We start from the raw sequence: 27,980 nt of genomic DNA, 5'->3' as shown, positions 1-27,980 counted from the left end.
TCATATCTTTATTAAATTTAGGGGGTACAACTCGTGTCGGATTTTTAGGAATTCGGGTTGAGGTTTTGCCTTTAAAATCTGGTTGGGTTGGGCCATTCGGGTTGATTCATATTCATATTTTAGTAAAAGCTCAACCCAACCCTTATAGGTTATAGTAAAACTTGGAGTTTCTGCGTCTCTGTTGAGACAATAGCAACCAACCATCTTTAGAGCAATACACGGTAGCAGCAGCAGCTAAGATTGGGAAATTGTGATTATGGTGAGATATCTTGTCAATGGGATTGAAGAAATGGCATGCATTGCTTGCGGGATGAATGGACACGAGCAATGGCCTGTTATCCATAGAACGAACAGGAAAGGTGACCTCTCGCAATATTCTGCACACAGGGGAAAGACGGATAAGACCCATACGGAGAAAATGTGATCCAATGAACTCTAGAAGATCGAACGAAAGATCCAATATTGAGATTCTTGGAATCTTTTCTTCGATAGTTCTCGGAGCCCTTTCCTCGGCCTTGTCATCTAGGACTAATTTGTATGGAAAAAGTTCAAGACACTCCTCTTCCTTCTCGTTCACCTCTCTTTGTTCTGCCTTCCCTTTTTCGCCAAATACTATTTGAAGAGTGTGTCCGCACTCAGCACTACAAAAACAATGGCAAAAACACAAATCAAGAAGCATTCAATAACTTTAGACGAAAGAGCAGAATAAAGTAAAGAATCTTTCGATTTTTTTAGTGAGAGAGCGAGACAGAGGCAGAGGTAACCTCCAGAGAAATATGCGACAGAAGTCCTAATGGCAGCAAAACTCATAATTGCAACAAAAAATAAAATGTATGGGTAGAATCCAACTGAAGTTTATGCGAATAATACGATTTTTTCCAGCCTAAGAACTCTGCAGAAATAGACTCTCATTTATCTTTTCGCAGTCATTTTTCCTGAGACTTGTATCTTGAATCTGCAACAAATGGAAGGAAAAATCGACCATATCTATGATATTAATTGCAAAAAAAAAGAGAGGCTTGATTGCCTTCGAAATAAACCCATATCATACTCTTAAAAAGGGAAATGATATTTGTCATTCGTTGTTTTGATAATGTTACTCATAACTTTATTAGAAGAATTTTATGATTTGTTGATAGCTTTATGGGATTTGAAGTGAAGTGTAAATGAAGAGAGGGACGCCATTATGAAAAGGATATAGATATAAATTCCTTCTTAAAATTGACTAAGCATAGAGAGAAAGGTGTTCTGGTTTTTATTTTTTGGTTGCTTGGATTCTTTGACATCTTTTTTTTCATTTCCTATGTGGAAGATCCTTGCAGCATATGGTCCATCCATAAAGGGGCCTAGTAGATGAATGGTTTAGATCATCGAATAGATAGGCCAAGCTTTGGTCTAAGTTCAGTTTTTCACTGTCCAGCCTGAATCTGGCCTAGATTGCATTGGACCTAGCTGACGTGTCTGGGTCTAACCTACAAATGTGAGCAAAAGCCCATCTAAACTCCAAGTTAGGCTGAAAAGGTCCACCATAGAGATCAAATGGCCTTACATAATCAAAGTGTTGATAAAGTTCAACCCATTGCATGTCACTATGCTAGATGAAGGGAATCTACATATTATCATAAATTAAACTATAGTGTGATCTAAGTTCATGCAAATTAAAAAGAAAAAGGAAAGGTGGCTTTTTATGAGAGGACGTATATGTAATGCTTCAAAAAACAGAAAAATCATATTCTATGAGGCTCACAAGGCTCCGTTTCTTTGGACGTAAAATGGGCATAAAACATTGAAAGAAACAGAGCTTCCAAAAAATTACAGTAAATTTTTTTCAAATATCAAATCAGCTCATAAGTATCTCTAAATCTATCCTGGACTAACTAGGAAGCACAAATAACACTCCCACAGTTTTTAGCAGCCATACTATATGCTTTCTTTCCTAATTCTATTAGGACTATTCTCTTTCTTAATTCAAAGAGTCCCCTCCCATGAAACAAAATGAGGTCACCAAAAGAAAAAGCGTTTCATTTCAGAGATTTACAATAATGGCACCCAATTTGGATATCCATCAAAAGTGATTTCAAAATCCCATACTCTGGAGATGAATTGAATGGGCCGCTGAAATAAGAGGAGTTCTCTCTACAAAAAGAATTCAAATGCAAGAATTGGAAGAGCATCTAACAGAAAAACAACACTTAACTCCAAAAAATGAAATAACTTGAGTAAGATAAAAATGCTTACACAGCCGGGAGTATCCAACAAGAATGAGATGAAGAGTCTTGTACATCCGGGCAAGGCAAATCAACTGACAGACTTCCATCCTCCAAGTTGAATACATACAACCCTTCATCATCATATTCAATGAAATAAATACAATTTCATTTTAAGTCCTGTTTCAATTGCAGAGTATGATGTGGACCAATTCTTAGCACCTAAGAAAATTACGCAATCACCCAAACTTTTAACCTTCTCCCAACGGTGTGTAGAAAGATCCATCTTGTAAACTTCAATAGTGTAGAATTCTTCAGTTTGTCCAATGTAAATCTTTTTGACAAGAAAGACCTCGCGGCAAGATTCCAGTAGATAACTTTGAGCGTACATTGTCGCTAGTGGCATTTCAGGTTTCTCTGCTGCTAATATTCTCAACGTAAGAGGAGCATTGGCATCAAGAACTCCGAGTCCTTTTTGAAATGTAAGAGCATATAACTTTCCACTACAATTGATGACATTGGTAATGTGGTTGTTTTCCTCATGTTCATATACTTGTCTGATCCATTTCGGGTTATCAATTTGACAAAATAGCAAGAGATTGCTAGCCACAACAATAACTATACTATCAGGATCAGTTGGTGGTGATGATAAAATCCAAAAAGTGATTTGATCTGATTCTATTGAGGGGAGTTGGATTTTTTGCATTGTGATCGGATTTAAAAGAAAAGATTCATCAGAATTTTCATCTAACATCAGCAACCAGCCATGAGAAGAGCCAAAACACAATTTTCGATGCATCTCAGGTATGTTTCTCATATAACAGATCCCTTTGGATATACTGTAGAAGTATTGGTTAACCTCTTTTTTGTGAAAGAAGACAAGCCAAGGTGCCGATTGTGGAGCAGGCACACGGGAACATTCTTCGTTTTCTGCCTCCATCTCTTTGTAACCTGGTACTATATTGGAATACTGTCTGCAATAAAAAAAATAATGGGAAGAACCTAAATAACAAGAGAAAGCTTCTATTTTATCTTATAAGAGAGCAATAACACAACATTTTTATAGTGTTAGGCTTTCGCCTCACTTTTTGCTATCACAAGAGCATGTAATATCAACTTTTTATAATTTACACCTAAGTTCCACACACTCTTCTTCCTTCCTTTGCTCTTGCTCAATACTTTATGGATATGATATGAGTGCAGGAAAAAACAATGGAAGAAACATAAATAGATAAGTTTTGTATTCTATCAAAAGAAAACACTGAAAATAACAAAATAAAGAAACCATCCTATTGCCATTCAGGAAAAAAATAAAGAAGAAACCATCATATTCTATCACAAGAAAGAACTAACACAGTAGGTTTATATAACATAGGTCTCTTTAATCGGTAGATCCACTATGTATATTTTGCCTAGTTTTGACACAGACTTCCTTTGTGAATATGTTTCAAAAAAAAAAATTTATTACCACTGAAGCTTATAGAAGAAGCCAACCATTTTCCATGACGAAAGCAGAAAACTTTTCCTAATAATTGCAACAACCATTTCCATTTCAATTCAGAAAATAGCAACTGCCTGAGATTTTTTTAGAAGTAGAACACCCAGAAAATCACTCATAAAAACACAAGTACACCAAAAAGCAGAAGACAGAGAAATCCTCTGTTTCTCAGGCTACCAACGCCCTTTGGGCGGTTCATCAGGTGCTTCTTATTTGGGTGGCTTGCAGGTCACCTCCTAGAGGTATGGTGGTTCACCACCTACCCCCTTCCATCGTCCCAAAACTGACGGGATAAGGCGATTCTATCGGAGATTTGGACAAAACCTAGGTAGAGGGGATGGTTGCCAATCACGGAAATGGTAAGTATGAAGAGGCTTGTGGCTGATTCTCAATGGGATTCAAGGGGCAAAGGTTTCAGAACGTGGATGTAAAATCAAATATGGCTTGAAAAGTTCAGGTAGTATGAGCAGAGGAGGGATGTTTTACAATAAAAAGTGATTGTGAGTGATGGTAGATAATGATTTAGGGAGATTATTAGTGGGATTTAGGTGTAGAGAAGAGAGCAATACCATGCATGAAACAGATTGCTACAAATATGGTAGAGTTCTATGGAATAACAGATCTAAAAAGAAAAAAATCAAAATTCTAGAGTTCTATGGTACAATAGATAAAAATAAAATTACATCAAATAACAGAGTTAGTCATAAAATACTATGATCCAAATTGAAATACTAATCAATTTTAATAATCAATCTTTAGAGTTACATGAATTTGAAGTCCTAGAGCTTTAATAATCAATTTTTACCATGATCCAAATTTAGGTCGAGATTTCGGAAATTTCTATAAAATACTAATTTTTCTACAAAATTTCGGTAATTTCTATAAAATACTAATCATGCAAATTAGATTATCATTGCAATTCTGCTTGGTTTTTATTTCTCTAAGGCACAACAACAACACTGGTTGTTATTTTCCCATCCATAGATCAAATAGCTTGGAGTTTCTGTTATAAGGAGCTTTCTTCTTTCGATTTCTCAAAACCCAGATGTGAGAAACACATTTTTTGGCAGCAAGTACGCGATTCAGCACCTTGCTGCCAATGGGTATATCAAAACTAATTAAAACAACCAACTAAAAGAGAGAAAAGCTTTACTCACAGCATAAAAAGAAAAAAGAAAAAAAAGCAGAGGAGAAAAAAGGCACCAAGTTAGAGGTAAAATACAAAATTAATTTCTTGATCAAATAATCAGACTTCAATGTAGAATAAAGATGCCCTAAACTTGAAGGTCACTCCAATGCAATCCCCATTCAAGAGCCATGAGAAGAAAAGGAAGATGCCCTAAAATTACCAAAGAGGTATTTGTGGTTTTCTCAATTGACAGAGTCAGAGAGAATGTCTGTGAGAGGGTTTTTTTTTTCAAGCTCTAACCAAGGGGATTTTCCTCCTGGATGATTCCTGGTTTCTCGCTGAGCTCAACCCAATCAACAGAAGCCGAGATCCTTGGAGAAATGGCAAGGGTGAGAGACCTCTGGCAGTTGATCAAGAATGGTGAGGGAGAGCAACCGGAACCTTTGATTATATGATTTTCCAAGAGAAGAGGTATTTTAGTAATTTCTCATTAGATAGGCTATTTTTGTTGTTTTTTAGGTATATTTTTATAATTTGTTTATGTGAAAGGTGTGGATTATGTGGAAGGATATCATTAAAAATTCAAAATCCCTCTAAATAAAACTTGAAATGCAGTGGTTCGAGTTACTTTTTTTTCATTTGTAATCAAACAATGAAAAGTAAGAAAGTTTTTATGAAACTTTCTTTTCCAAACACTTTTCTTTTGAATTCCTGCAATCATAGTTGTTGGGAGTAAAAACTGACACCTAATGACATCCAATAGAAGGCCAACACGTGGCACCAATCTATTCATAGTTGTTGCTAATCGTTGTGACAAACACAACTCATATAAATAAATAGACACACAACCTCGAAGGTAAGGGACTTATACCATTTTTACATTCAGTCATTTATAGAATTCTTATAGAGAGCTCATATTATGGTTCCCTCTGACTTAAGCATCGGAGAGCCTCCCCGGAGTCCAAAACTCCAGGTGGCTTTCTCCCTGTTTGTTCGTGAGCGCAAGTCATCTCCTTATATTTCAGCAGCAACAATAGTAAAATTGCATATCCAGATACAAAAGCTATCTTATGAATCTTACAAAAGGCTATTATTCCTTTTACCCTATTCATTGCTCTGACTAAAGGAAGTTCTCCGGATCTTCAGATCATTTCCGTAAAGGTCGAGGCTCATTAAGATGGGGAAGACTTTAGATCTTCAAATCTTCTACGTAAAGAAGTGCTCCTTAAAGTACAGGGGACAAGGTTTGTTAGATCCTTCCTAATGTTATCATCAATCATTGGCTAGAGATTCATTCTCTTAATTAGGCTATGTTTCTTGCCGCGTAAAATGGGCTTAAAACAATTTTTTCAAAAAATAGGGGAAATTTTTTTTTTACTATGGTTCAAATTCTAAGGAGCCTATTTCTCAACAACAGTATTAAACAACTTTTTGTGCCATTTAACATAACTAAATTTATCTCCCAAGGATTTTAGGGAAGCATCAATACCGTCATTTGTTTCTTCATATGCAACATAATTTCTTGCTTTGTCATCATCAGGTTCAATAGCAATTCCTCCAGAACAAGACATACACAAGACGTACAGTCACTAAATATCAAATATGAAACTTTCTTTTTCAACAGCAAAAAAAATTATTCAATTTAACTAAACATGCATCCTTCACAGAACCTATATCAATCAAATTAGTTACCAGTGGAGCTCTTCATCTGAATGTTTAACCCATCTGGGTTCAAGCCAGGTACAATGGACATACCCCCGAGACTTTATAAAAATTATTGTTGGGATAAAATCTGCTGTCATCGAGAGAGTAGAAGAGGGAACAATCTTCACCGCAAAGTCGAGGGAAAATGATCTTATTCTTCATTCCTTCAATCGCTACGGAAAAAGATGTTCTACGACTAAGGAACAATGTTTTATCCTCCAATGTGTTGAGTTTTTCCCACATCATCTGTGGATGATTCAAGCAGAAAACATCAACTGATCTTCCTAAGCGACCGATAGACACATACACGAGCTTTCCATTTGACTCCACCAAGAAATTGAAACCGGAAATGCCTTCTTTTAAGAACTCTTTCCAGGAGTCTTCTGTTACTTCTTCCTCTGCAGTGGGCTTTGGAAGAACTGACCAAACAGTCCTCTTTGGATTAAAAACTGCTAACCTACCGTCCATTCCGAGCACGTATAAAACCTCATCATAGAAAACTGGGTTACAATAAGATGCACAAAACCATGGATTGTTATTATCCAACTTATAATAAGTCCAAGTCTTATCTCCACAACAACATATATAGATATCAATGTCAGAAAGAAACGTAGCAGACATGAGCAAAACTTTGCAGTCTAAAGAAGTGGGAGAAGATGAGACTGCAACGTCTTCGAAGGAGACATGATCATTCAAATTTGGAAGTTGCATTATACACTTAGTGAAGGGATTAAAGAAGAAGAAAGTGGAGTTTCTTAAGTAGGAATTGGAGTTTCTGCTCTCTTGAGACATTAGCAACCAACTGTCTTTAGAGCAATACACAGTAGCAGCAGCTAAGTTTGGGACATTTGGTCTATGATGAGATGTATTGCCAATGGGATTGAAGAAACTACATGCATTGCCTACGAGATGAATGGGCATGAGCAACGGGCATGAGCAACGGCCTTTTATCCATAGAACGGATAGGAAGGGTGACCTCTTCGAAATATTCTAGAGACAGGGGAAAGATGGATAAGATCCAGACGGTGAAAAAGTGACCCAATCAACTCTAGAAGATCAAACGAAAGATCCAACAGTAAGATTTTTGGGGTCTTTTCCTCAATAGATCTCATAGCCCTTTCTTCGGCCTTGTCATCTAAGACTAATTTGCATGGAAAAAGTTCAAGACACTCCTCTTCCTTCTCGTTCACCTCTCTTTGTTCTTTCTTCCCTTTTTCGCCGAATACGGTTTGAAGATTGTGTCTGCACTCTACACTACAAAAACAATGGTAAAACACACAAAACAGGAAGCATTCAATAACTTAAGAAGAAAGAGCAGAATAAAGTAAAGAATCTTCCTATTTTATTAGAGAGAGAGGCAGAGGTAACCTCCAAGGAAATATGCGACAAAAGTCCTAATTGCACCAAAAACAAAATATAGGGGGTAGAATCCAACTAAAGTTTATTTGAATAATACAATTTTTTTTCAACCTAAGAATTCTGCAGAAATAGACTCCCATTTATCTTATGTATTCATTATTCCTGAGACTTGTATCTTGAAGCTGCAACAAATGGAATGAAAAATCAACCACATCTATGACATTAATTGGAAAAATAGTCTTGATTGCCTTCAAAATAAACCCATATAATGCTCTTAAAAAGGGAAATGATATTTGTCAATCCTTGTTTTGATAATGAAACTCAAGACTTTATTAGAAGAATTTTCTGATTTGTTGTTAACAGCTTTATGGGATTTGTAGATAACTGGTAAATGAAGAGAGGGGTGCCATTACAAAAAGGATATAGATATAATTTCCCTCTTAAAATTCACTAGGGATAGAGAGAAGGGTGTTCTGGTTTTTTTGTTTTTTTGGTTGCTTGGATTCTGACATCTTTTTTTCATTTTCTATGGGGGAGATCCTTGCAGCATGAACCATCTATAATGGGGCCTAGCAGATGAATGGTTTGGATCATCAAACAGAGAAGCCCACCTTTGGTCTAAGTTCAGTTCCTCAGTGTCCAGCCCGAATCTGGCTCTTTAAGCTTTCTTTTTAAATTAAAAAAAAAAAAAAAAGATAAAATGGTTGTGGCTTTTAGGTTCTTTCTTAACAATCAGTTTTGGGGCCAATGTGATCAGGTTTGTTGATTCGACCACAGACCACAAGTCCAACACATTTTCTTTGACCCCACCCAAATCGGATGATCCAACCCACTTGATCCATCCAGTCTCGTTTAGGGTTCTATCTGAAAAGCCTAAGTCGTTGATTTTTCTGGCGCTCTGGACTAAGGGATGAGATTTCTGTTTGGGACAGAACTAGGACTATGTAGGCGGCCTCCTGATGGCCCACCAGTTCAACAGTCTCAATTATCAATGCATGTCCTTGGCGGTCATGACTCAACCCAAGTAGCAAGTGATCTATTGAATACCCGATTAAGATTGTCCAATGGCAAGGATTTTTAGGGGCCGTTTGGATAGGCGGGCTTTAGAATCCGGGATTTCTTCAAAATCGTAGCTAAGAGACAAGATAAGAAGCGGACCAGCCGTCGTTTTTGACTTCTCACCTTTCTTTCCGTCAGCAAGAGAATAGCTTATCCTCCCATATTTCCAGGTTTTAGAAATCTCAGGATGCGGGAGAGATTTTTAAAACCTGAATTTCTCACTTAAAATCCAACCTTGAACATGAACCTCTTTTACACTGTTTTCAAACTAAAAACCTGGATTCCAAAATCCGCATATCCAAACGGCCCCTTAGTTATTGAGATCTTTCTTTCGAATTAGATTTGGATCCATTGTATCCCATGATCCATGGTACCGATTATTCTGATCACTGTGTGCCACATGTACATTGAGTTAAAGCCAGGGGTGTGTTCAGCAAGGCTTCTCATTCTGGTCCGACTAAATGGGGCAAACCAGCTTAATGAGAATTTTTGGAAGCTACTTCAAGTCATGGAGTGGACAGTCCTCGTATGAAGATTTTTTATTACCTTCAGCATTGAAGTATTTTTTTTTTGATTTAATAGTAGTTTGCTTGTGTTTTTTTCTTTTTATCGGTAATGGCCCCCCTTCTTTCAATTAATAAGATTTTCCATCATTAAAAAAATAAAGATAATGGATTTATTAGCTATACCGAGTATTCCCTCATCCGCACCATGTTGTAGCACTTGAACAGGACACCAAACCCAATTTTATTTTGTTAAAAATTACCTGCAGATAATTTCGGGTCAAATGAACTCAAGAATAGAAGCTCTTCCTCTCTCTTTTCTAAACATAAGGGATAGAATCATCGAAGTAGTGATTTTTTTTATGCCGGTTTCTTAGATCCCAAATGTTCTATTCCCTATAAACCATGCATAATTGCAAGGTAGCTGATCTTAGAACAAAAGAAAAGACAAATAGGTTGGGGTCTATTATTTTGAGACCTCATCCGGTGTGAGATGTACCATGTATGGGTCCTACAAGAGACCCTTATCTGGTGGCTGGTTCCTAAATTATGTATCTCAATTCCAAGTCTACTTTAGTCTAGGATCCTTTATTTTGGCACCACCTTATGTATGGATATGTACTATGTATGTATCCATAATAAATGTTTGGAAGGCTTTATGTTAGGCCTTAATTGCATATGCGGTATGCCAATTGTGGGCCCACATTAGGTTGAGGGTTCCTACAGTCCCGTGCATCTTTCCCCGCGTTTTGATATCCGAACTTCTCGATAACATGCAAAGAGAGAACTATGACAACGGTAGTTTGTTTGTTTTCCCTGAGATAGGGGTATTTAGTGCATTTATAATGGCATGTAAAAACATAAAATTTCATGAATAATATGAACCAATGAGGGCCCCCTTCTATCGATTTTATCCAAGGGCACCCTTCAATTTAGCATTTCTCTTTTTTATAAGATATGGGCATCTTGGTCAATATCATTAGATATGAGTGTCTGGATCACTTGTCATTACCACGTGATATGGTGTTTGTCATTTTCTATGAGCTAGATTTTGATAGTTGTCCATGAGAAATGTAGTTTGGTCATTTTCTATGAGCTATGCATGTTTTTTTATCGGATCCCACGACGGTTGCTTTGTTGATTTTTCATTTGACAGGGTTGGTACGCCAAATCACCCAACATCCCCCAAAAAGTCCTGATGCTTTACCTGTGGAATTCCAGAGCTTTTGGCAACCAAGCCAAGCATTTAGCTTACATGGAGGCCCATCTTTCATAAACAATAAGCGGCCGGGATTTTGGCATCCAAACAGACCCTAATAAAGGTCTTACGGAAAGAAAATACAGTCTTCCTCTCCTCGGCTTCCCAAATAAAGGTCTCTCTCTAGTGGCTTGCAATTTTCCTTTAGGCCCTCTTTTGATTGCAAGAAAAACCTTTCTCGTGAAAATATTTGCTAGGTATTTTATTTTATTTTTTTGTCTCTTGAATTTAGAGGGAACTGGTTCGGTATGGATTATTTAGAAGGATGTCATTATGAATTAAAAATCCCTCTAAATAAAATCCCCTCCTTAACAGGGGTGAACTTATCCTCAAGCGGTGAACCATTCTCACTGGGGGGATGTCATTTCCCTTTGAACTGCTGTGGTTCAAGCTACTTTTTTCATCTGTAAGATAAGTAAGAAATTTTTTACAAAACTTTCTTTTCCAAACTTCTCCCAAGAATTCCTGCAATCACAGTTGTTGGGAGTAAAAACTGACACCCAATAGAAGGCCAACACATGGCACCAATCAAGAGAGGACACTTGACGGACACCCAACCAATAGCAAGTAAGGACTCTAATTCTTCTTTTAAATAGACACACGGAAGGAACTTTCATCATTTTTTACATTCGGTCATTTCTAGAATTCTTAGCAGCTCATATTACGGTCGCCAGACTTAAGCATCGGAGAGCCTCCTCAGAGTTCAAAACTAGGGATGGTTTTCTGACCGTTTGTTCGTTAGCGCAGGTCATCTCCTCAAGTGCGCTACCCAACCGAGAGTCTAGGTCCCATTCAACTTTAGGTAAGATTTCAGCGTCAACAATATTAGAATTGCATATCCAGATACAAAAGGTACCTTAAGAATCCTTAAAAAAAATTCCATGATTTTTGCGTTGTTTTTTTACTCGTAGCGACTTGACGGAATCGGGTCGTTACACAGTTCATAGCTTACTTCCTGGCAATGATAGACTCCACACAAGCTCAAGGACAAACCTCCAGAGCCACTTGCTTGTTAAAGTCGAGTTCATTGTTTGAGGTTATGGATAGATAAAGATCTTCACCCCCCTTTTGAGAGGCAAATTGTACTTCAGTCCACCAAGTGATACTTCCAAGAAAATTCTTTTGAAGATAATCAAGACTCTGTATGACACCAGCTAGGCAATGGAAGTAGACCAAAAAATTGGCCAATGTGGACTTCACTAAAGTGATCCTCCCGCTAAGAGAAAGGACATACATCTTCAAAGTAGACAAATCTTTTGATGATCAGGTAGCCAAGGCCTTGCAAGGGGGCCAAAGCAGAAAGGGGGATCGCGGCATGAAGAAGGAAGATCATCTACCCTACATCAGATGATGGAAGCAAATATACCAAGAATCTACTACTCCCACAACAACGAACTTACAAAAAATGATCCATTTTCCACAACCACCTCAAAGCACTAAGGGACTACCATCAAGTTGCAAGCCTGAAACTCTGAAGTTGCAGAGAAAATGAGTCTATCATCTACACATAGCAGGTGAAATATCTAAAGATGACAAGAGTCCACTTTGAAGCCCTAAAGATGACAAGAGTCCACTTTGAAGCCCTCCAACAAGCCTTTAGCCAGCAACTGGCTAGGCACCTTCGACACCAAAGTGAAGAAGAAAGGGGAAAGAGGATCCCCTGAACAAAGCAGCCCACGAGAGCTTGCTAAAGAAGCCCTTTGCAACCCATTAACAATCCCAAATACGAGTTGAGGAGACTCACAAGATGATCGACCCTCTCCACGGAGCAACAAAGCCCATATAGTGCAACAAGTAATCAAGGAAGCCCCTACTCAACTTGGTCGTATTATTTTTTTTTTTATCAATAATGCTAAAGATACATTGTCACGCCATTCCACTACGAGCCGATGCACTCAAGCAATCAAGGACCGAACCAAAATCTGGTATGGCTATAAAGGCGCTCTGGAGTTGAAATAAGCCCTTCAAGAACCATTCTGAGTCTTGACTAGAGAACCTTGGCAAAAATCTCGTAGATAATCCCCACAAAGCTAATAATCCAGAAATCCCTGAGAGAATTTGTGCATCCTTCTTCAGGACCGACGTGATAAAGGAGGCAAGAAATCAATTGATCAACAATTAATTTGTGCATGTATTATTTTATTTGTTCGAAGCACCATTTCACACTCAAGTGTGCAACTTATATAAAAGAGGACGTTGTAGCATGGCCATGGAAGGAAATGAAAAAAAACTTAAACAATTTGAAGCAACAATTTACACTCAAGTGTGCTACTTATATAAAAGAGGACAGTGTAACCTGGCGGCCATGGAAGGAAATGAAAATCAAGTAAATAGCTAAAAGGTTCAATATAGCTTCTAAAACGCTGAATAAATAAACACTTAAAACTGATAGGGATTGTGACAAAATTCTAATCATCACATCAAGTAGCAGAAATATTAACAGCTCCCGAAAGACAGATTGGAGAGAATTAAAAAGGAGAAAATTTATATCGCATCCACATTGTGCACAAAACGAAGAAAGCAACCATCGAGAAACTTTTTTTCCCAAATCATATGAGAAAGAAAGTTGGAAAATAATAACTTTCCTAACACTCGGGAGTAAGCAATGTACAATAAAAATAAGGGAACTTTGAGCTTCACATATGCTAACCTCCTTTGAGAGAGGAGGCTTAGTTATTTCATAGTGATCAAAATAGATTTGCAAGGTAGTACAATCTTCCAGAACTGGTCTCCAAGAACCCGGAATCTGAGAGAAAACCTGAAGATATGAATATTCAAAATTACAGGGGAGCAAGAGATTTTAATGTGACCAGAATTACCTCCATTAAAAAAATCTTAACAAATAAAATGTGTTTATTAGTACCATTCAAAAAAAAAAGATGTGGTTATTAGTAGATAGCTACCTCCACAGTAACACGTTCTTCCCGAACTGGTATCCTAGAACCCGGAATCAGGTAGATATCCTGGAGATATTAATATTCAAATTATAGGGGAGCAAGACTTCAAATTAGAATGTTGGTTAGTTTTTGTTTTGTAGGCAGTTGCTTGGATGGGTAGGATTATCATGCATGTGACTTTTAGGCTATTGTCTTCCATAGTAAATCCAAATGGATCAACCATCAAATCTTGTTGAAAAAACTATGACGGACAAACCAAAAGGGTGTGAATACTGGGTAATTCCCACAATAATGATGATTAAGGACCACTCAAGACGCCATGAAAAACTATTTGTGTATGGTCTTACACACGAGTGATTTTCAGTGAAATATGATTGTTTCATTGTTTTTACAAACGTTTTGAGATTGTATTGGGATTTTTTATCAGCAATTTAAGAATTTTTCCTTGGAAAGAAATGTGCAAACACATTCCCAATGCACCTTAACGAGTGCGCTAACAAAACTCAAAGAATATTATGTTAGCCTTTCCATAAACAACCGCCTGCTCCGACTCCTAGAGCATGAAGATGAACCTTGTGTATTACCTTGATTATCCATTCCTGCTTGGTTGAGGATTAGGACAGATCGCACAATATACAAAATAATCCAATAAACTCTCCTTTGTGCTTCTTATTTCCCTTCAGGATACTGTACTAATGATGCCCTCTAATTCCAATCCCAAACCTTTACAACTTCCCGCTTCTAGGTAAAGGAGCTAAATAAAGAGAAATGAGCTCAACACGCGGAAACGAGACAAGAAGGGATTGTGGCCCATTCCCCAACATCCAAGAAATAATAAAATAAAAAAACTTCGGCAGTACGCTTTAGCCTTGAGTCTAGTGAAAGTACTATAAGATGGAGCCCCCACACCCAAAAAAAACAAAAATCTTCTAGCAACTAAGGGGAGTCTACTGATAGCTTATCTATAAGCAAAGCCTACCCTAGGCAAATGGGAAAATGGTTTGAGCGATTTTGGAAGCCGGCTACAATCTTTCTCCTTTAACCCTACTGAGGTAGCTCCCGAAAAATTGTCCAACTTGCTTTTAAGAAACAATTCTTTTGACCTTGTCACCCTGGTCTTGAGTTTTAAGCCAAGATGACTCTCATCGGAAACTCAAGGTTTGAGGGATTCGCATGTGTTCCTTACTTTTGGATAAAGGCCATATTTTTTACCCCTCTTAGTGGGATGATCCAGCCAAACAGCTTTACTTCTAGGGGAAGGAAAGGAATTTGACATAGACACGGGTCCCGCCAAAGACCGGTGAGTTTGACCAAAGCTCTTTTTTCGAGGTCTCACCACACCTTTCTCAAGACCTTTCTCATATCCCTCCTTGGAAAGCGCGCCATTACAATGTGGTTGGTTAGATTTGAAGTTTGAATTCAGCGAGGGTTCCAAGGATTCACCAGAGAGCCCACCCTAATCGTACGTGGGGCCTTCGACCGGTGGCAATGTCAAATTGCCCAAACCAGCAGGGATCGAGGGGATTCAACCAAAGAATCGCCTTTTTTTGCTTGAATTTCAATCCCGATGGTGTAGACGTAGTCTAGGATCCTTGTTTTAACAAAGGGGCCTGAAAAATTCCATCGAGGAGCTAAGATTTTGGCAGAAACAAAGCTCATACAATGCTGGTGGTTTCCTTCCATCCTTTTTTCCAGAACCTTACCAAAGAGACTCCCTATAGCCTCCACTGTTGATGTGGCCTAGGCATTTAATGGGATACCATAGAAATTGACCCAGAGAGCTTCCTCACCTTGAAGAAAATCCAAAGAGAGAGAGAGAGCAATTGATTCCCCAGAGCCTCAGGTCCCTTAGTGAGGATCTGTGCGGCTTGCTTTTCTGATTCGAACATAAAATGGAGCCCGTCCTTCACCATGATGCAGGGACATTGTAAAGATGGAATATCCCATGACTTTTGTGCCCAAAACCAGATATCCTCTAAAGTCCCATTGAGGTCACTCTTTTTCCCTATCATACAGGCTTTTAGGGTATCCATTCGAATTTCCACTTCCCTAACCGAGATGGATAAAGTCAAGTTCCCTCCATCCTCGTGTGGGGAAATTTTACCAGTGTCAGGCCACCGCTCGCCCTCACTAAAATCAACCTCCAGAAGGGGTGCTAGGCTTACCTCATTTGGAGGTGTCTAGTCTGTCGACACCGCCGGCATTAATCCCGCCATTTGAAGTTAAGGTACTTACAGGGGGGGAAAGCCAGTCCACAGGGCTTCTGTCTACCCTTAGCTTAACTCCCCCTTTGAGGTCCCCCTCCCCCACATGTAACGAAACAGATGGAAAGTTCGATTTCGCTTTGTCTTGCTTGCAGCATCTGCATCTTTTCCGCCAACTGAAATTATGGTAGATGCAGTAGAGGCACTGCCAATCCCCCGGCCATCTGCTCGACTTATCCCTACAGTCTTTTCCACATACTTGCCATTTTGAATCTCGACTGATCTCTTTTGAGCTGAGGCCCTCGCCAATCCCCCGGCCATCTGAGAAATCTCTTTTTTCTTCCCAAAACTTTATTTTCATTGTGTAGTAGATTTCTCTTGTCGGATTTCAGGAAATCCTTAATTTTATGCATTCAGGAAAGAAGAAATTCTCGTATCCGTGAAATGAGAAACAAGAAATGCATACGAATTGCTTCAACAAACTAAAAAAAACTATTAAATTGCCTCACATCTGGTGTGCCACTAAAATATGAAATGGCTCTTAACAGTAGAGGCGTGTGGGTGGGAAATATCCGATCAGAGAGCAGCTCATGCATTCTAGGACTGGATGAATGAATAAAAAAGAAAACATAGGTTATTTTTTTCAATAGAAAACAAACAATAAAGTATTGCATGCAAACTTGCTTAGCAAAGAAAATGTATAAAAAGCAGGAATGCTAGATCCACATGCACCCTTGCAAAAAAAGGAACAAAGGGCACCGCTATTGGTCAGCACTAAGGTTTTAAATTTCGACCAAAATTTTGGGTTTCGGTCGAGACCGAAATCGAAATCTGATGAAATTGAAACGTTACAAAAAAATTTATTTCCCCAAAATTTCAGGCATTTAAGGGATATCACCAAAAAATTTGCTTTTTATTCATTATTAAATATTATCCCGAAATTTCAGCCGAAATTACCTGCCGAAATTTCTGGGATTTCAGGCGAAATTTTCTACGTAATAAAATATGCCTAATCTTGTTTCGTGGATTTTGCCCGAAATTTAGGGATTTCGGTTTCGGTGAAGACCGAAACGCTCTCCGAAACCGAAATTTAAAACCTTGGTCAAAACCCAGTAAAGACAGTTATAATCTTAATTTTTTGTGCTATCTTAAATGGGATTTGACCAAATGGTGTGTGTGTGTGGTGGGGGGTGGGGGGGCTTTGCCCCCATTTTTGCAACAGCGGCTGTGAGTCTAGCATTCCTCTAAAATAAAATAACTAACCACCAGTCTGTTGCTAATGCAACTCCTCGGAGATCCCTCATCAACTCAATGAATGCATAGTTAAAAGCATCAGTCCAGGTTTCAGCATAAGGCATTGATTGCAATCTGATTAATTCCTGGAATGACAAAAAATATTATTCCAATAGAAAAAACGCAAAGCCCATAGTAACAGTCACAAATTAAAATGTATTAGACACAAGAAAAAACAAAGGCAGCAAGGAATCATGCTATTCACTGGATCTTCATTTAGGCTGAAACTTTGTTGGTGTCATCTTTATGACTTTTAGAGATTTTTGTGATTATTAACAGAGTTTTAGATTATGCATATAAAAGTTTACATGGCCCTGCCAAGGGAAAATGTGAATAGCAGATTAGGGCTGAAACTGGGAGTCTTTAAATAGAGTTGTAGGAAGGTTTGGAGTTTCTTTTCATGTTGAATTGAGACTTCTACAGTACCTAAATAAATTCTCCTCAAACTAGGGTTTCAGGGACTTATGGGCTCGTACACAATGTCCTCGGGCTGGAAACTGCATTAGCATTTGACTGCTTGGTAATGTGATGTTTCCTACCCGAATACTGTGACGCTGTTCAAGAAATTAATCAAGCAATTTTTCTTGAAGTTAATGCAACTTTCAGAATTAAATAGTAAATCCATACAGTAAGATTGAAGTAAAATTAGTGATACCAGATGGAAAAACATGCTTGCTAATGTGAAGTTATACACCCAAGTGGTGTGATGCTGTTAATTCTGTTAATCAAACAACTTTTCTGGAACCTGCTTTGATTTTAAGATTTAAATATTCAATCCTTAGTTCGAAGTAAAATCAGTAATATTATATAGGGCAAAAGTTGCTGCCTTTTATTTTCTAGTTTTTTATTTATATTTTGCTGGAATTTCTTCCCTGCATCAATAAATACAATTACAGGTGCCAAAGACAAAAGATAGTAAACTTCTCGTAGAAGAATACAGCTAGCAAAGATTCAGGAAAGCCAATAAACTGAAATAGTATCGTCTCACCAAAGATTTTAGTGGAGAGAAAGGCATTTTGAGGTAAAATAGAAGCTTATTTATAAAGAATGAACATAAAAACTGAACTCCTTTTTCGAATAGTAAATCAAGTTTCTTTTGATTGCAGTGTAAGATACAATGCACGAAATGTAGCGCCATATCCAACATGCCAAAATGTCATAGAAATGAAGAGTGTAACTTAGTTCAAAACCCAAAGAAAAGTTTCACTAAGCCTGAATTTAAGCCACGGTATTTTTTATCTAGAAGAGCAGATAAATGCATCACATTTGATTTTTTTATTCAGTGACAAAACATCAAAACAATAGAGGTCATAGAAGATATAAAACCCTTGAGGAAAAGTTTCACTAAGCCTGAATTTAAGCCATCATATTTTTCTTTCTAGAAGAGCCGATAAATGCATGATATTTGATTTTTTGAGTCAGTGAGTCAGTGACAAAACATCAGAACAATAGAGGACATAGAGGATAGAACACCCTTGAGTCCAAACTCCAAACTCCAAATAATTGATGTTGGGGAATAGACTTCACTATAAGCATGTTAGGCCTATCTAATTTTCAAATCCTCCATCTGTCCTTTCTTTTCTTTCAACATCTTCGAAGTACTAATATAGTAAAACATTACCCAAAAAAAAAAAAAACTAATGCAATAAAACACCAAGATGAGATTTCCTTCCTTTTATGTTCACTGCAGGCAGGAATTGTGCAAAACTGCATATCTAGTAATGAGATGAAATGCACTACCCCCACACAACCCACAAAATAAGTAAATAAATATATAAAATTCACAAGAACTGGCTAGAGGCTAAAATAAAATGGACGAATAAATCAAATGGAGGAGATTTGAGCACTCTACAGCTGCTCTATCATCATTTAGTAAATCATAATGATTGAAAGTTTCATCAAGAACACTGAAAAAAAAGTGAGAATAAAGAATAATAAATGAGGATTGACAGAGAAAAGAGCGTATCATTAAGGCAATTTTTGAGGTTGATTGAAAAAATGGGCGATCTTACATAATAAATCCTGTTTGAGAATTTCTCCGTTGGCATCTAGGAAAAAAGGCTTCGGATTCGGAAGGAGGAAGTAAACAGAGCCAGTGAAGACAAATGAATGGTACACTCCCTATCTATGATGGGGTCTTGCAAATGAATGGTTTGGATCACCACAAAAAATGTGGGACCCATGTGTTTGGGCACTCAAGCTTATATGAGCTCAAGCTCACGAACAATTTTCCTATATATATATATATATATATATATAGAGAGAGAGAGAGAGAGAGAGAGATGGTTTGAATCATTATTTGGATCCACCCTCTGCATTGAAAGGTCTCGAGTACTTAAGTGTCCATATGGCTTTACTTCAAATTCGAATGTTGGTTAGTTTTTGTTTTGTAGGCAGTTGCTTGGATGGCTAGGATTATCATGGATGTGACTTTTAGGCTATTTGTCATCCATAGTAAATCCAAATGGATCAACGATCCAGATCTTGTTGAAAAAACTAAGATGGATTAACCAAAAGGGTATGAATACTATGTAATTCCCACAATAATGATGATTAAGGATCACTCAAGACGCCAGTAAAAATTATGTGTATGGTCTTACACACAAGTAATTTTCAGTGAAATATGATTGTTTCAGTGTTTGCAAATAATGGTTATAATAGTTTTAGCAATGCCATATTTAATGGCTTCTTTGGTTTCCAAAGAAGCCGTAATGTCCTATTTAGAAATAAGATTAAACTGAAAGAATATGGGTCATTGGGAACGTGTTTTTACAAACGTTTTGAGATTGTTTTGGGGTTTTTTATCAACCATTTAAGAATTTTTCCTTGGAAAGAAGTGTGAAAACACATTCCCAATGCACCTTAACGAGTGCGCTAACAAAACCCAAAGAATATTATGTTAGCCTTTCAAAAAAAAGAGAAAAAAGAATACTATGTTAGTATATCAAATCTAGTAAAATCTGACAATTGGATCTAGGGTGTTAGATGTTGTAGATTAGACAATTGGATCTAGTGTGTTAGATGTTGTGGATTAGACAATTGGATCTAGGGTGTTAGATGTTGTAGATTAGCCAATTAAGCATTTAAGTGTTATATTAGGATTATCTTTCGTAAGCTTTTCCGTCAATGCCTATCTTTTAAGGGATTTACTTAAGGACAGATTATAGTTAAGAATAATGATATGGTAATCGAGTTGGGCACCGAGAGTGGAATATTGGCTTATCAAGTGGTGGGAGAGGGGAAAGGAGGGTGGGAGAGGGAGAGACTTGGGCGGGCATGCATTAATGAGGAAAGGGTGAAAAGTGACTAAAAAAAGGGAAAAGAAGAAATTCTACTCGGAAGAGATTTTTGTTTTCCTTATTTTTCAGACACTTTGCATCATCTCCTCACTCATACCTTGTGAACTCTCTCTTTCTCCTACTGTCCTTGCTCCTTTTTCAACACTTGGTAAGCTAATATTCCCTGAAAAAATTTCATGGTTGCCAAACATGGCCTAAGGGCCACTTTTGGATCTCCATCAAAGTTATTTGTATAAAATGTTATATGCAAAAGGTCTTGAAGTTAAAAATGATTATTTGCAAAAAATGGCTATAAGAATCTGAGAAATGATATAGTTAATGGCTTCCAAAGAGGCCTCCATATCCCATTTGCAAATAAGATTAGAATAAAATAAACTTATTTGCAAATAGGAAACTGGATTCCAAAGATGCTACTTAAGACCTACTGAATATTTTTAAAAGCTTACCAATTGTTGGAGACATTATTGACAACTATAGCCCATGTGACTAGCTTAGAAAACAGCCTTCGGATAGATTGAAGCTTGTTGTGGTCCGGTTGAGTTTCGGATTTCCCATCTTAAATTAGCAGTGGCTCAAGTGTGACTACGGGTGCAACTTGGGTCGAGCTCAGCCCCGCTGACAGGTTCAACCCGATTTCGGCTTGGGTTGGGAAAAGACAACCCAATTGGGTTGTGACTAAGGTATTGGGCAACCCGATCCAACTATTTCCACCTAATTTTTAACCCCTGGATCCGCTGATTTGTGTTTGTCTTATTCGTCTTTAATGTGATTTTTTTAAATCTTAAGGTTATTTGTTTGTATTTTCTGTGAGTCTTCGCCATCGGCAAATCCGAAACTAACCTCGATTTCAAAGATCGGGTTAGATGGGTTGGAATAGGGTTGAGAGATTTAGAGGCAGGTTGGGTCAGGTTGACCCTTCCCAACCCGAGGTTCAGAATAGGCCGGATTAGGATCGAGATAATTCTACCATGGGTTAGGCTCAGATTTAGGCAAGTGCTTATTATTGCTGATAGTAAAAGTGTTTTTTGCGGATTAGGATTGAGATACTTCTCATTTCAAAAAAAAAAAAATTTACCATTTCAAAAAAAAGGATTGAGATACTTCTACATTGGATTAGGCTAGGGTTTAGGTAATTGCTTATTATTGCTGATAGTAAAAATGGATTTTGTGAGCAAGTCCTCTTTCAAAAATCGGGTGAGATGGGTTGCCTTTTATTGTTTATAGAGCATTAATTACTAGAGCTCGAACTAAACTCAAAATTAGAAAATTGAAATACAAGATTTTTAGAAGGCATGCATGATATCTAGTTAATAATGAACTCCTAAATAATGGCTATATTTACAAATAAGATTAAACTAAAATAATCTTATTGAAACCAATGCAGTGTATCCAAAGAGGCCCTAATATTCTTAGCATTTGTATTGATGAACATTTGTTTAAAGGTTTTATTTAAAAATGAAAGAAATCTATCTACTCCATCCACATATAAAAAAAAGAGCAAAGAAGTTTAGACTCGTACCTCTTTTTCCTATATCACCTGTTCCATTCAACATGTTAATCCTGTCAATTGGAATTTACATATAAGCATTAGGAAAGATTAAAAAAAGACAATAAAAAAGACAATTATATTTTCATCTCTTGTTTTGGTTACTTCTACCATTTCTCTTTTACTCAAGCTCGTTTGTTAGAACTTCAATTAACTAGTTAGAATGAATGAAAGAATTTTCAGAGAGCAGCGAAAGGATAAAAAAAATGTCTGGCAATTGTCTTTATACTATAATTATGAAAGGAAAGAGATATTACAGAGATTTTATATTGCGAATGAGTATGGAGATCGGTATTGGTGGTACCGCCCACTTTGTAAGGTGCTTTTGGAGGATCAAATATCAAGAGTGGTACTTTTGTTGTACCACCAATACCGATCAACATGCGTGTTTACCACATAATTTCTCCATATTTCCACACTCTTCATTTTCATTCTTTCTGTTAGAGAAAGAAAATGGGAGGTGATAGGATTTCCACTCATGTAACCTTGCTTAGAATGAAAAGTATTGGGGGGTCATTCGAGCATATCGGCGTGTATTCTGATGTAAGGTAACCGTGTGGAGTGTGATGTGATATCATTTAAGCTAAAGTCTGAATCTATGTTTTAATGCGATGCGCCTGGCACAACTATGTTTCAAAACCTATGACATTCACACAATTCCAACGTCTAAAAATGTATGTTTCTTTGTGGTTGAACATGAAGGGCTACGAACTACAAACTCAAGTGCATTACACTTTACCCTGAAGCAAAAGGTAGTCTTTGTTGTGATCCGTTTTTCTAACTTGATTTCTTCCCCATTCTCATGAGGTAAGTTATTTGTTATCTAACCCGATAAAAGTATTTCTGCATGCATAAATATGCAAATGATGATTCACAAAGGTCCTGTTTGGAATTTGGATTGCAGGATATATTTCTAGTGAAAAACTTTTCCTAAGAAAATTACTTGAACTACTGTGGTTCAAGTTACTTTTTTTCAGTATTAATCAACCAAATGACAGATAAGAAATTTTGGATGAAAAATTCTTTTCCAAACTTTTTCAAAAAATTACTGCAATCTAAACAGTGCCAAAAGGCTATAATTTTTTGAGAAGATTACATCATTAACAGGAGAATATGTTTGTGCACTTTCTAGAGACTCTCACAAGCCCAATTCCAAAATGAATAATTTGGCCTAAACCAATGAGCTACACATAATTATTCATTCACACGTGAATAAGAAAGTTCCAATACAAAGTAAAACGAAAGAATCATACAACAGATTAGAGAAAAACAGATTAGAAAATTGAATACCAAAAACCCTAGATCTATCACTCGGAATAAAGGAGAACCCAATTGGAAAGAATAAAACCCTATCTCAAATGGTAAATTGACACACTCACACTCAGTTGACTAGGTATCGAAGAAAATGAAAATTCTCACCTTTTCAAGATCTCTTTTTCTAATTCATCTTCTCAACTTTTCCCTCTCTTCTCTCTCAGCCCTAATGTGGATTGTGGATAGACCTGGCAAACAGGTAACCCGCGCGGGTACGGGTACGACCCTACGTAACCTGCGGGTATGGGTAAAAAATACCCGCGATTCTACAGGTAGCTTTTTCATGAACCCAGACCCAACCCGCGGGTAACCCAGCAAATTTATATTTATTTATTTTTGTAAAAAAAACCTTTTGCGGCAACGATGATTTCATTCATTTCGCGGCCTAAATTGCTGTAAGTTTACCAACCATTCTTTGCAAATTTCAGCACCCAATTAAAGTTAATTCCAGCAGCGTTAGGGTCATACAAATTCCAGCACCCAATTAAACAAACAGGGTCTTATTCCCCAAATTGAAATGCCAGGAATCAAGGGCATGAGTTATATACTTATAACCATGAGAAAATCCATAGAAATGCCAAGAAAATACTTCATCTTAATCACAACAGAACAAACAAAACACCATAGAAATGAAAAACTTTAAAGAAAGAAGAAGATTACCCTAGAAACTCTTCGAGACGAAGCATAGATAAAACGAGGGTGAGATAAGACGAAACAAAACCCTAGAAAAGATGATCCACTACGTGACTTGGATGTGGTAATCAACAGCCAATTATGGCGGAGATGAAAGGAGGTGAAAGGTTTGTGAAATCTGGATCAGTTTACAAGATCTGGGCGGGGTTTGATGGTGGTGGTGGTAACTGTTGAATGGGATGAGGTCAGTAAAAAATAGGGCCTGTGAAATTGGGTCAAAAAAAAAGGAGATGGAAAATGGGTTTCAGAATGGTGTAGATAATGAAAATGGAGAAATAAAAGTAGGTTTAAAGGGGAAGATGGATCTTGCAATGAAGGAATTGGTAGTAGGGTTTTATGAGAAATAGAAGCTGGAAGTGATGGAGCTAGTAAGGAACGATGGGGATGGCCGGAAAAAATGGAGGGTTGGCGGAATGGGGATTATGGATGCTGTTGGAGTGGGGAAAATGAAAATGGGGTTTGTAGGTTATTTGGGTTGGGAATATCATAACCGATGGTGGATTGTATGGAGGGTTTTGGAGATGGGTTGAGAGGAGATGGAGGTTTAGCTTGGATTCTGGCCAAATTGCCGAAGATGGGAGGCAAGGTTTTGGGTATATGGGAATAGGTAAGGGAGAGAATGAATCAACTCTTCTCTTTTCCGATCGAAACTCCTCGAGACGAAGCAGAGATAAAACGAAACAAAACCCTAGAAAAGAAAAACAAAACTCAGTTGAAAGAGGGGAGAAGAGATAGCAAAGGTGATAGGTACCTCCGAGATAAAGCAAGGAAGAAGAAAATATGGTTCGTTTGGGAAACCGGTCCCTCATACAAAGCACGGTCCCTCATACAAAGCACGAAAATTAGGCCAAAATACTTATCATATTTCATAAAAAAACTTAAGGCTAAAGACTCTAATACAAGTCCTAAAGCTAGGACTCTCCCATCCAACCAATAACAAGAGATAAACACAATCAATAACAGTCAGCAACAAATATGGCTTATTCACTATCCCTAATCTACGCAACAATAAAAATGGTTATAGAAATCCCTAAAATCCAGGGATTCAACATTCCCTTCCCCTTGAAAATTGCCTTGTCCTCAAGGCGGTTGATTTTCTTAGTCTTCTTCTTCATTATCCCTGTCAAGAACTTGAATTAACTGGAATTGAGGAAACTTGCATTTGTGACCAGGAACAAATCGCTCGTCACAGTTGTAGCACAACCCTTCAGAACGTCTCTCCTTCATCTCGCCCATTGTAAGCCTTCGAGGAACCTTCGGATATGATGTTGGTTACTCATGCTCAATCATTGTACCATTTTGAAATATCTGGCTATGTTGAATTTTCTCTTCCATCATCCGCGCCAACCTAATAGCATCATTCAATGTCTTCGGATGGAAGACTTGAACTTCTACTGTCAACTCGTCCTTGAGACCTCCCACAAAAGTCCCAATTAGGGCCCTCTCAGTCCATCTTTCCACCATATTTGATAATTTTTCGAACCCCTTCTAATATTCTCTAACCGTACTTGTCTGTCGCAGCTTACTAAGGGCTTTAGTCGAAATCATCAAACTCAGTAGGCCCAAACCGAACACATAATGCTATCTTCAAGTCATTCCACTCCATATTTTTGTGAACTTTCTCGTACCATTGGAACCATTGTAGCACTTCACTCTCCAGATGAAACGATGAAAGAGGTACCTTCATATCTTCTGCAGTTTGATGGAAGCGAAAAAACTGTTCTGCGCGATATACCCATCCGGTAGGATCTTCTAAACCATCAAAGCGAGGAAACTCGAGTCTTGCGAACCTCGTTTGGACAGATCCTCCCATTGTTGCAAACTTTGAAGCGTCATTTCCTCCTAATTCCATATTGGAAGAGGTAGTCTTACCACGGGAAACCTCATCCTCAACAGATTTCTGATTTTGACTTTCCATAAACTTGGAAAACATCTCTGTCAGATTGTTAACGATCTCTTCTAACTTCTTCACTCTCTCTTCCATGGCTGATTTGTTCTTGAGTTGACTCCTTTTTGTCATGCCAAGATCAACCAGCTCTGATTCCAGTTGATAGGTACCTGCAAGATAAAGCAAGGAAGAAGAAAATATGGTTCGTTTGGGAAACCAGTCCCTCGTACAAAGCACGAAAATTAGGCCAAAGTACTTATCATATTTCATAAAAGATTAAGGCTAAATACTCTACTACAAGTCCTAAACAGCAAGTCCTAAACAGCTAGGACTCTCCCATCCAACCAATAACAAGAGATAAACACAATCAATAACAGCCAGCAACAAATCTGGCTTATTCACTATCCCTAATCTACGTAGCTGCAGCAATAAAAATAGTTATAGAAATTCCTAAAATCCAGGGATTCAACAAAAGGTGGTGGGAGACTTGGTGGTCGGCGGTGGAAGAGGGAATGTTATCCAGAGGTTGGTTGCGCTAGGGTTTCGTGAGTTCCTCTTTCATGCTGCATTTGGATTGCTGGAATGAGGAATCGGAATCGACATCATATTCCGATTCCTATTTGTATTTCTCAAATGGAATGGGAAAAAAACTAAACTAAACATTTTAAGTCCAGAAAATTCTAACAAAAATCACAAATGGTGGAAGCAGAATACCACCTATTGGGGCAGGAAACAGGTTCCAGCATTTTCCAATCTAATTCCTTCTCGGTGTCAATTCTTCTTCCTCATTATTCTTCCATTTTTTAACCAAACGCTGGAATAAGGCGGAATTAGAATCAAATCTCACTTCAATGCCGATTCCGGCAACCCAAACGCACCCTTAGTGTTTAGCAGTTTAGGGAATGAAACGTTGAAAAATAAAAACCGAAGAAAACACCTAACCCTAGTTTTGACGGGTAACCTGCACCAGGGCCCGACACAGACCCACCCGCTGGTCACGGGTATGGGCCGGGTGGGGGTATTTTTTTTGCGGGTAACGAAATTGGTACCCGACTACCCGTACCCGCAAATCTTGCCACGGGCCGGGTGTACCCCACGGGTACGGGTCCCATTTTGCCGGGTCTAAGTGTAGAACAAGAGAAGAAGAGGTGTCCATTTATAACATTCCTTAGGGTAGTGATATCTCCACCCCTTTCTTCATTTTCAAGATTCTTACTTAAGGGGTGGATATATAATTTTGCAAAAGAAGTCTTATACAGAGATTTTATATGGTGTAAGCCCTTAACAGTCCCTTATTTTTCAAAAAGTACTGTACAGACCACATCATAAGATGATCCAAACCGTCCAAAAGATGGAACACAACGAAAATAGGTTGTTGCCCAAAAATCATTTTCATAGGATGATCTCAACCCTCCGATCTATAGAGGAACTGCATATTATGAAATCTCTATAGATAGGAGGATTAAGATTATCCTATGGAACTGATTTTTTGGGAACTACCTATTCTCGTTGTGTTCCATCTTCGGACGGTTTGGATCATACTTTTTGAAAAATAAGGGAGTATAAGAGGCTACACAATTTGTATATGGTGAGATATGTTGCGAATGGGATCGAAAAAAGATACATACATTATCGTCTGAACGAATGGTCATGAGTTAAGGAGTGTTGTCCTTAGTACGGGCTCCAAGGGCCATCTCATCTGGTGGAAGAGCCAAAGACGAGGTTCTTCTTGGAGTTTTCCTTGCGCAGTTCTTAAAGCAACACAATCGTCTTCTTTCTCAGTTCATCTCTCTTTCTTCTTCCTACTCCTTGTTTTGCCAAATACTATATAGAGATAGTGAGTGAAGTATAAAAACAATAAGGCGTCTAAAACCCTTATAACCCTAGACTATGCGAAACCAAATTTGGTTGATTTGGGTGTGGAGGTAGACCTAGCTTGGGCAATGAGTAACTTGGGATTCAATCAACGAACCGAAAGAAAACAATCAACCAACGATCATAGACAAAACAGAGCTATAGAGCTATGCAAAACCAAATTCATAAAAATAAAAGAGAGAAAAAATGAAAACCTGAACCAGCCCATCCATCGCACTTGTTTACGGTGTCCATCTACAATAATGCCCATCCTT

The 27,980-nt window shown here is 37.9% G+C and overlaps 1 protein-coding gene across 17 annotated transcripts; it reads right to left on the bottom strand.

The window, feature by feature from the left end:
* Positions 1-221: 221 nt before the first annotated feature.
* LOC143877524 (F-box/kelch-repeat protein At1g57790-like) lies at positions 222-27,980 on the bottom strand. 17 transcript variants are annotated; one of them, XM_077379612.1, is made up of 9 exons: positions 27,921-27,973; positions 27,480-27,675; positions 21,930-21,970; positions 17,082-17,197; positions 16,328-16,421; positions 13,621-13,680; positions 13,368-13,475; positions 2,239-3,177; positions 222-641 (listed from the first exon to the last, which is right to left on the bottom strand). In XM_077379612.1, the coding sequence occupies exons 4-8, from the start codon at positions 17,174-17,176 to the stop codon at positions 2,356-2,358; spliced, it is 1,179 nt and encodes a 392-aa protein (XP_077235727.1). In that variant the 5' UTR covers positions 17,177-17,197; positions 21,930-21,970; positions 27,480-27,675; positions 27,921-27,973; the 3' UTR covers positions 222-641; positions 2,239-2,355. The 17 variants fall into 17 exon arrangements, 16 of the variants coding, with proteins under 16 accessions (XP_077235727.1, XP_077235728.1, XP_077235732.1 ...); XM_077379613.1 differs by lacking the exon at positions 27,921-27,973 and adding an exon at positions 26,569-26,665 and having other exon boundaries at positions 27,480-27,735; XM_077379617.1 differs by lacking the exon at positions 27,921-27,973 and adding an exon at positions 765-2,136 and having other exon boundaries at positions 27,480-27,735.

This window comes from Tasmannia lanceolata, unplaced genomic scaffold (assembly GCF_043159265.1).
Source record: "Tasmannia lanceolata isolate RefF3 unplaced genomic scaffold, GAP_Taslan_0.1 ptg000005l, whole genome shotgun sequence".
In the NCBI taxonomy this organism is placed as follows: Eukaryota; Viridiplantae; Streptophyta; class Magnoliopsida; order Canellales; family Winteraceae; genus Tasmannia; species Tasmannia lanceolata.
Note: the sequence above shows the minus strand (reverse complement) of the source record. Positions and strands in the feature narration are given on the sequence as shown.

Coding starts and splice junctions, on each gene's coding strand:
- LOC143877524 (XM_077379616.1), bottom strand. CDS start 17,176: ATGCCTTATGCTGAAACCTGGACTGATGCTTTTAACTATGCATTCATT. Junction 13,476..13,620: donor AAGAACGTGTTACTGTGGAG/GTAGCTATCTAC, acceptor TCATATCTTCAG/GTTTTCTCTCAGATTCCGGG. Junction 3,178..13,367: donor AGCCTCCTCTCTCAAAGGAG/GTTAGCATATGT, acceptor TATTGCAGACAG/TATTCCAATATAGTACCAGG.